Raw genomic sequence first — 8,858 nt, 5'->3', positions numbered from 1 at the left:
GCGCCCCCCCCCCCCCCCCCCCTCTCTCTCTCTCTCCCCTCTCTTTCTGTTCTGACACGGTTCGCTGTGTTTGTGCTTGTGTTTGTGTATGTGTGCGCGCGTGCGGGTGGGTGGGCGTGCAGGGCAGCTGAGGCACGCACAGCAGCAGCAGCAGCAGCAGCAGCAGCAGCAGCAGAAGCCGGGACTGGTCAACATGGCCCCGGATGTGAAGATCCAGGGGAAGGACTCGGACGCGAAAGTCTGAAACGGGCAGAACGACTGTGGCGATGTTTTACACGAAGCACGAAGGTGGGCCGCCGAGCGAGAGGTAGCGATGCGGGCATTCATATGCATTGCGGCGAGCCTCGGCTCACGTCATCGGCTCTGCAGAAATCGAACTGCGTTGGAAGGTTCAAGAGACGCAAGTGGTAGTTTCATGTTTATATTTTATTTCATGTCTCATGTCTCATTTTGGCTGGGACGACTGAAGACGTAACACAAAGGTGTCTTTTGTAATGTATTACACTGTCAACGCTCAAGTCTGCCGTGATGTGTGTGTACGGCAGTCTGTATTTTTACCGAGTCGAAATTTGAATTTGCCATGATCCACGGGCAGAGTCCGGTCATCTTGAGCCGTGGGCGATATCGGAGCGTGGTTCTCGTGCGACATAGAAGACCCGATTGTCATGGCCTAGGGTCAGCTACCGAGTTGACATCGCGAAGAGAGAGATGTCTTCTGATCGATATGGCGGCCCTCACATGGACAATCCGCACCTGATAGCTGCGCAACGCGGGCATGGTGCGGCAATGGCAATGGAGTGAGGGCGAACGACAGCACGGTCGGAGTCATTGACCAGTGACACCACACCGCGGTGCCATCGGGAGAGTGGGTGGGTTGGGATGGCTTGCTCGCAGCCATGGGGTTTGTCGCCATCGTAGTGGGGAGGGTGGGCGGCAAGGCATAAACATCATCGGACAGACGGAAAGGGGGGGGGGGGCTCTTTTTCGTGTACGCGTAACGGAGGGGCCTGCTGACAGGGAGCAGACCCCACTGCGTTGTCTGTCATGCTTGTCTGTGTGTCTTCTGTGTTGCCCGAGTGTTGCCCGAGTGTTGTCTGCATGTTCTCTGTGTCTCCTGGCTGGTGCTTCTGTCTTCTGTGTGCCGTGTCCGAGTGCGCATCGTCCGCGGCCATCCCTGGATCACCCTCGCTGGGAATCAGGCGCGAGAGCCTCGTCCGGTCCGCAGCGTCGGGGGTGCATGTGGCCTGGGTGTCGTGGCCGTGAGTGCCGGCGGCGCCGTCCGCCCGTGCATCTTGCGCCTGCGTCATCTGCCACGATCTGCCGCGTAAGACGCCGCCTCGGATGCGAGTCAGAGGGGGACGCAGCCGCGAGCGACAACATGTCGCGGGTGCGAGTTGGAGGATGCCGCGGGTGCGAGTCGGGGGATGACACGCGCGGGCGGTGGATGGCATGCGGGGATGCCACCGGGGTCTGTGTAGGTTGCGCTGTGAAGCGGGGGGGGGGGGGACGAGGGGACGAGGGGCGGGTAACAGGTAGGGGACACGCAATAATACGCGCGACGACAGGTACACTACCTGCGGATGCGAGTCGCGCGGTGCGAGCCACGGGAGCCAGGACGCCTCCAGAGGGAGCGCCAGCGCGGACGTGGAAAGTGGTTTGCCTCCGCTCTGCACAGTGCGCGCTCCGTGCCCCGCGCGTGAGCCTCGGGAGTGGGATGCGTGCGTTTTCGGGATAGTCAGTGAAGACAGACCCGGGCGGGCTCGCGGCGGGGCGGGGCGGGCGCAACGATCCGAAAGTCGAGTGCGTGGCGAGACGGAGAGGCTTGCCCGGGCGCGGCGCAGGCGCCGGCCTGTATGCAGCGGCGCTGTATGGCTCACTCGGGGAGTCGTGTATTCCCGCTGGTGCGTCGCATGGCTCCCTTCGGTCGTGTTGAATTCTCGCTGACGCGTCGCCATGGATCTCTTCCTGGCGCATTGCAGTCCCTGTGGTGCGCCGTTTGGGCTGTGTCATCCCGCCACCTCCGACTCGCCGCACAAGGCCGCCGGTGTTCGCTAGCGGCACTTGACTCATACTCCAGTGCCGACGGATGGGTTTGCGGTCTGAGGAGGGCGCCCAAGACCACGGTGCAATGTCCTGGGCCTCCTCAGGCGGGCCCAGGAAGCGCGGAGCACGCTCTCAAACGAGCCCCAGGTTGGAAGATCGTACGGGTCGCGCTTGCGGAGCACGCGTTCAACGGGTTCGACGCGCTTCCGCGGCTGTGCGAGCTGGTGGTGTTGGGAAGGTGTGGCCAGACCACTGGGATTTGCTGAGCGGCGGCCCTTCTCGCTCACTACGAGGGCGCTCTATGGTCAGCGATTCCCACTAGATAATTTATGGCAGTGTAGAATGACATACATACCTGCTCGGGCGACCTGAAGTCGCACCATATGGAGGGATCGCTCCGTAATGGATGCGCGATTGCATGACCGAGCCTTGAAATTGTGGTGTCTGCATGATTTCTGTCGTGGTGATGCATTGTGTACAGCGGCGGCACAATGCGACAACGGACGACAGCATGTTCATGGGGAAAGACTTGCTGAAATCCTGTCGCAGGGGCCAAGTTGGACTCCGGAGTAGGATGTACATACCTGATAAACACAAGGAGCTCTCACTTCGTTGCTTCGCCTAGCGCTGTGTAGGTGTGCTCTCGTGAACCCCCGTGTCACTTGGGAGGGTGAGGAAGTGGGCTGTGAGGGACCACCGCAACCCCATCGCTAGCTTTTATGTGGGCTGGGAGCGCTAAGCAATCTTGTATTTGGTTGAGGAGAAAGAAGTGTGAAAACAACGCATGGCTCAATTGTGCCTTCTTTCCCCATTATGCTGTCCGCTCGAGGGTGCAAAGGAAGCAAGCGCCGGAGGGCGCGTCCTGGGTTCGCGTCGACGCGTCGTGCATGTGACCGTACACGTCCCGCGCGTGGCCGATTTCTTGTGGCCGCTGTCGGCTCGTCGGAGCTGGCGGAGCTTGAAATGGTCGAACCTCATCATGGCGCCTCGCGGTCCCAACGTTTCTTCTTTAACGTCGACCTGCACGCGACGCCCCCCGTCTCTCTTATACCCGCCGTCCACGCGTCGTCTCCCACCGCGACACCCCTTCATTATACCTGCATTCTCCGTCACATCATCTCTCGACGTCCTGGAATCCTAATGGCTCCGCGTGCCTTCACCGTTTTCGTTGACGAGCCGTCGTCCCCTCCCGCCGTGGTGGACCTTCCTGCCGCTCACGAGATTGCCATTGCTGTGGCCCCCCCTCCCTCCGGTCCCCTATTGGTATACAACCCCGATAAAGAGAATATCAACCCCGCCACTGGCCAACGCGCCAGCTCCGAACCACTCGCCAAGAAGCGCAAAACGAACGTGCTCGCCACAAAGTTGCATGTGCCACCCCCCGCGAAGAAACAGAAGGAATCGAAGGAAGGCAGGAAGCGCGCACGATCCGACACAGTATTGAAGGTCGTTGAAACGAGCAAGCCACAAGAGAAGAAGGTCAAGCGGTCTTCAAGCTTTAAGCGAACCAACTCGTCAGCGCCCAGCCGCGCACGCCGGAGTCCCTCGCTTCCCCGACTACCGGAAGTGGCGGAAGAGGTCGAGACGGACAAGGCCCCTTTGGCCTTGTCGCAGGCGCAAGTCGATGCTCGTTGCTACGAGCTGACCGTCATGCCCCTGGCGGATCTCAGCAAGGCCTACGAGCAGGCCCCGTCACCCACCGACCACACTGCCCCGACGCAGTTTGAGAAGTCAAGCCAAGAGGTATGCACTTGTTCTATTCGGGCGCTGCTGTCTCTCACCATGCCTTGCCACTGTAGCTTGAGGAACAATTGGTCGCTCCAACGGAGCTCGAGCGTGTGGCGTCCCCTGTGCCGTCATCCACCAAGGACGATTCGAGGTCCCCTTCTCCTTCCGCGGCTCAGCGAGCCAACACCGTCTTTACCACCCCGGAGCGCAAACGTATCTACTCGGCGTTCACCTTCCGCACGCCGTCGCCCTCTGGCAAACGCTATGCCATGTTGCGAGGATCGAGCGTGGACCGCTTTTCCGATCCTGACTACGATTTCAGATCGTAGATGTCATACCATTTCCGATGCCGACACGTCATAACGACATGACCATCTCCCGCGGCAAGTGCGGTGGGACGTTCATGGAAAGACTCGCTGTATAATTGCAGGATATTCGCTATCCTAACAGCAACTAATGGCTCGCCTGTCCTATACGTGTCCTCATCATTGTTTGTGTTTTCCATCCTTCTGCACACTCTCCTATCTATGGCTTGTTCTTATTACCTTCCTTCATGTTCTGCTTCATTTCCTACGGTTCAACAGCTACCCTATCTGTTCCTGTCTTCCGCCGCTGATCATCTACATCCTCATTCATGCTGGATACTCACTGCATATTGTGCGCCATGTTCTGATTATCATCATTAGCTGTGCTCCTGGTCTCTTGGCTTGTGTCTCCTGCATTATCCATCTTCGTGGACTCTAGGCACAACAGTGTGTACACATACTACGTGTCGGGTGCATCATCCCGGTTTCGCGTCTTGAATAAAATTCACAATCCCACAATTTCCATGTGCGCAACAAATGAATGTCGGCATGATCTCGTCGCCCAAAGCTCTCGAAGCCTTCTAACTTGAACACCTGCCTTATTTGGCGAAGCACGTCGGAGTCCCAAACCTCATGGATCTATGAGCGCTTAAGATGTGCTCTCCGCTGACCGTCGAGCTCGCTGTCTTGTCCGTTGTCCAAAAGTCTCTTGTGCTCGATATAACTCTTTTCTGTTAAAAACATGGCTATGAACCATAACAAGAAGCCCTACAGTGTCAGTATGTCTGTGCTTGTGGCAGCGAACGTCCATACTGAGGCCCGCCCTTTCAGCGACCTGCGCCTCGTCCACGAGGCTCAGACGGCGAATGGCTGCATGACAAGGCCCCTGGAGCACCACGTACTGCTTCAGTACTAACCCCAAACGGAGCCTCCGCAAGCACAACCACAAAGCTCATCATCTCAAACCTGCATTATGAATTGACAACCAAAGACCTCAGTGTGCGTCGCCCATTTTCGACTTCTTCCGCCTCGAGTTACATGGCCTGACGCCTCGCGCTGCGCACAGCAAATCTTTGGACAGGCTGGCACGCTCGTTCGTGAGCCATTGATCAGGGTACGAAGCTCGCAATGCACCGGTTCACCTGAGAGACATCGATCACGACCCGTTTCGCTTGTTCGCCCTTAAGTACGACCGCAGCGGCCGGTCGTCCGGCGTCGCCATCGTCTCGTACGAGACCCTCTCGGAGGCCGCACGTGGGAAGGAGCTGTTCAACGGGAAGACTGCCAAGGGTAAAGGACATTCCTTGCTGCGCCCCATGCCTTCGTGACGTGTCCCTTCACCCCGCTCATGTATCCGTCTGCGCACAGGGCAACCGATGTCGATCGAATTCTACAACCCGCCGACGTCGGCGCCTCGACCCGGCCGACGAGGAGCTGCACCCGCATCTCTTATTGACCGGATACAGAAGCCCCCTCTTCTCGACCGGCTGAGCCGGAATGACACCCAGCGTCAGCCCAAATCGAGGTGCGTGTTTCATCTATCGCCTCATTTCTCCGTTTGGTTGATATGGACACCTTGTCCATCCACAGTGGACCTGGCCCCGTGAGGACGAAGAACCGCCCAGCGCCCCGTGTGCCCAAGAAGCCGAAGACGGCACAAGAATTGGATATGGAGCTGGATGCATTCATGGGCGACGACATCAAGCCCACGTCTGCGCCCGCGCCCGCAGCGCAGGTTGACAAGGACGTCGAAATGGCCTGAAAAGTGGATACGCTGCCCTTATTCGCTCTCCCCGCTCTCTGTATTCGTCTATACTCGCCTTGTAAAGTATGCTCCGCTCTAGTGTGATACGCACCTGTATCGAGTCCCGTATTTCTTGTACCCCGGTGCATTCAGGTCTGCCAATGGGACATCGTTATTTTCATCACCGTCCGAGGTCTTATACAAGGATACAATTATGTGTGTGGAATACTACGCTTAGAAAATCATGACTAAGATAAAGCATATTCTCCAAATAGTTAAAAGGCATGGCGCAAAAAGTGCGAGCGTTGTCCGTTCACCCGCATACTTCCCAGCGCCCATTCCCAACGCACCACACCCGGCCTTCGTTCTTCGCCCACTCCAGTGTCTCCTTCACGGTCCACTCACCAACACGCTCCCAACGCGCGTCGCGGCGCAGCCACGTCAAGATCTCCGCAGGCGTCGGGCCTGGCGGGGGCGACTGCACGGCAGCGCTTGCGTCCCATACGTTTCGCGGGCGAGGACGGGGCTTTGACGCAGCCGCTGCCGCGGCACGCGCCTGGACGGCCATAATGGCGTGCTCGACGGCGTCCGCGAAGTACTGCGGGGTGAGCGGTATGTATGCCTCCTCGTCCGGTGAAGGGTCGCTCAGTTCGCCAGCGTCCTCCTCCGCCTGCGAGCCCGCGCTGATGACGGACATTGCGGATATGGTGCTCACGTTCGCCTTCCAGAGTGCATCGAGGCTCTGTGTCCCAGACTGTGGAAGGGCGCGTACTGGTCCGTCCCATAGTACGATGCTGCCTTCCTCGTACAGCTGCCGAATTGCGAAGCGGAAAAGGCGCTTGATCTTCGCATGTTTGGACTCCCGCGAAGAGTTCTGTGGGCGCTGAACCGGCTTCGACTTGTTCTGGACCGCGCTACCGCTGGCTTGTTTGCGCTCCTCCCGCGCACGACGCCGTGCCTCGGCATCGACCACACGTTGGGCGAGAAGCACCAACTCGGGAACGCGCCGAAGGTGAGAAAGCGTGAAGCCGTGTATGCCGCCCGCGTCCGTGTCTTCATCTCTGAGGGGTACATGACCCCAGAATGGGCCAGAAGTCTTGGCTGCTCGTGGAGTGGCGTCCCCTTCATTGTGCAACATCTGCTGCAATTTATGCTGCAGGTGAGAAGGGCGAGGTGTGGCATCGTGGGGAACAGTTGAGCGGCTCTTAGTAGGCGTTCGCACTGTTGACACTTCCGCTCTAGTAGCAGGGAGGACGCTGGCTGCATGGTCTGCTTGGCTACGCCGTGGGCGAGGAGACGGCGAGACCGAACGAGAGCTCGACGTAGACTGTGAATGTCGATTATATGGGGCGGCATGATCCATATAGTGTTTGAGGTATATCCGGAATGTATTCGCTATGAGATCGCGCGTGTGCAGCCTGCTCGGATGTCGCAATCGTATCGGTGACTATATGTTGGGACTCGTCAGCTGCATTGTAAGCATGCTTCTTTGGACAGACGCTGACCTGTCTACCACGGCGAGAGCTAGACGATGATACAGATGATGGAGACCCTTGCGTTGAAGATCCGCACGACGACGGGGTCTTGGGTTCCATGTCTTCGATTTGCATAGCCTCGTCCAATTGCATTACTCGTCCTACCCCATTGACAGATCCATCTGATTTTGTTTCCCCCTTCGCAGGACTAGACTCTCCTCGGGCATGCTTCTTGGGAGAAGCTAGTGCGTGACGAGTAGGCGTGGGTATCACGAAAGGCCCTAGGTTCTGCGCAAAATAAACCGACTTATGTAGGCGTGTCACTGCTTGCCAGTGTCTTGGTTCGTCATTTGGTGACGTGCATGGAGCTTGACTCGGGGTAAGCGAGGAACGCGTAGATAGTATCGAATGCTGGACTGACTTATCTCATCGAGAAGTACAACTCTGCCTTCTCCCCTGACTACTACACGTCCTATAACGCCGACCGCAGACCCTATGGATGCCACGGGCTTTGGTGGACACGGCACTTCCGTGTGGAGACCAGCGAGGGGGACCCTTGATTGCTTGATGGGAGACCCGGAATGAATAGCTGTCACCGCGGAGGCTTTACCGCTGAAACGAACAACGGTCTTCTTAGGACTATTATTGGTCATCGCAGCTTGGTGAGGATGTCGCTGGATACAGTCAATCACGCCAGAACCATCGTCCACTAACCAAGATACACGAGAGGAGCCCATGAGGATAGCTACAACATGGGGTTGTAAGAGACCCACATGTGTAAATTGTTCGTCGTTCATAGACCTGTACTCCCACAAGCAACCCAAACAGTTGTACTGAACGGCATGGAACACGGCCGAGCCAAAAAAAATCAGCCTCTGTCCAACAAGAGCGATGAGTTTTCACGAGATCCAGAAGAATTCAGTTTGGAAGCGAACCTTTCAATCCACTCTCGCGCATATCCATGGCGTCCGCTATAAAGCATGGTGCAACCGCAGCCCTTGAAAGGGTCCATTTCCATATTTCGACCGCACTAGGTTTCTCGTCCCAAGTTGCATTATCGCCTACACAATTGGAGGAGAGGCCGCTGCTTGTTACAGAGTCAGGGAGATTTGCTGTTGACAACGCCTGTTCAATGTCTGCAATTCGTCTTCGCTTTGAAGGAGATAGGAGAAGAGATGAAGTGCGTGTAATCTTGCTAGTCGTGGCTTCATGCGCGGAGATAGTAGAAGTAACAGACATTTATTGACTAGATATGCGTTACCGTCAGTTTCGACAGTGAACGGCCATAAGTATTCTGATCAACCAGAGTCGCAGCGCGCAGCGGTTGGCAAAGGGGGTCGCGCTTTTCACGTGATCTCGTCAGACTTCCACGTGATCGCGATCCGGGCCACAAGCCACAGATCTCAGGTGGCTCGCAGCAGCGAACAATGCTGCCATTTCATTCCACATTTGTGGCTGTTTGTCCTGGTGCATATAAAGGAGGCTAGGGAGAACTGCTGCTTTTTGCAGAGGCTCTTCCTCCTCCCACACGGACACTGCTTTATTCTTCGGTCCCCTTTTCAC

General features: G+C 57.2%; 4 protein-coding genes across 4 annotated transcripts; 1 reads left to right on the top strand and 3 right to left on the bottom strand.

Moving 5' to 3' along the window:
- Positions 1-1,179: 1,179 nt before the first annotated feature.
- POSPLADRAFT_1057946 (hypothetical protein) lies at positions 1,180-1,974 on the bottom strand (the record flags this gene model as incomplete). Its single annotated transcript, XM_024480979.1, has 1 exon — positions 1,180-1,974. One exon carries the CDS (start codon positions 1,972-1,974, stop codon positions 1,180-1,182), a length of 795 nt encoding a protein of 264 aa, XP_024337796.1.
- Positions 1,975-2,066: 92 nt separating this feature from the next.
- POSPLADRAFT_1057945 (hypothetical protein) lies at positions 2,067-2,515 on the bottom strand (the record flags this gene model as incomplete). Its single annotated transcript, XM_024480978.1, has 2 exons — positions 2,067-2,342; positions 2,399-2,515. 2 exons carry the CDS (start codon positions 2,513-2,515, stop codon positions 2,067-2,069), a joined length of 393 nt encoding a protein of 130 aa, XP_024337795.1.
- An 803-nt stretch (positions 2,516-3,318) lies between these two features.
- On the top strand, positions 3,319-4,037 carry POSPLADRAFT_1081701 (hypothetical protein; the record flags this gene model as incomplete). The annotated part of the gene is made up of 3 exons (XM_024483004.1): positions 3,319-3,480; positions 3,517-3,786; positions 3,849-4,037. Coding segments are annotated over 3 exons (621 nt in total), but the record flags the coding sequence as incomplete, so codon positions are not given.
- A 1,308-nt stretch (positions 4,038-5,345) lies between these two features.
- Positions 5,346-8,258, bottom strand: POSPLADRAFT_1047308 (hypothetical protein; the record flags this gene model as incomplete). Its single annotated transcript, XM_024479251.1, has 8 exons — positions 5,346-5,524; positions 5,561-5,886; positions 5,933-6,015; positions 6,176-6,973; positions 7,326-7,537; positions 7,717-7,934; positions 8,010-8,040; positions 8,231-8,258. The coding sequence occupies 8 exons, from the start codon at positions 8,256-8,258 to the stop codon at positions 5,346-5,348; spliced, it is 1,875 nt and encodes a 624-aa protein (XP_024337793.1).
- Between the last annotated feature and the right edge of the window lie 600 nt (positions 8,259-8,858).

The sequence above is a fragment of the Postia placenta genome, assembly GCF_002117355.1.
Source record: "Postia placenta MAD-698-R-SB12 unplaced genomic scaffold POSPLAscaffold_9, whole genome shotgun sequence".
In the NCBI taxonomy this organism is placed as follows: Eukaryota; Fungi; Basidiomycota; class Agaricomycetes; order Polyporales; family Adustoporiaceae; genus Rhodonia; species Rhodonia placenta.
This window is presented reverse-complemented; position numbering and strand designations above follow the sequence as displayed.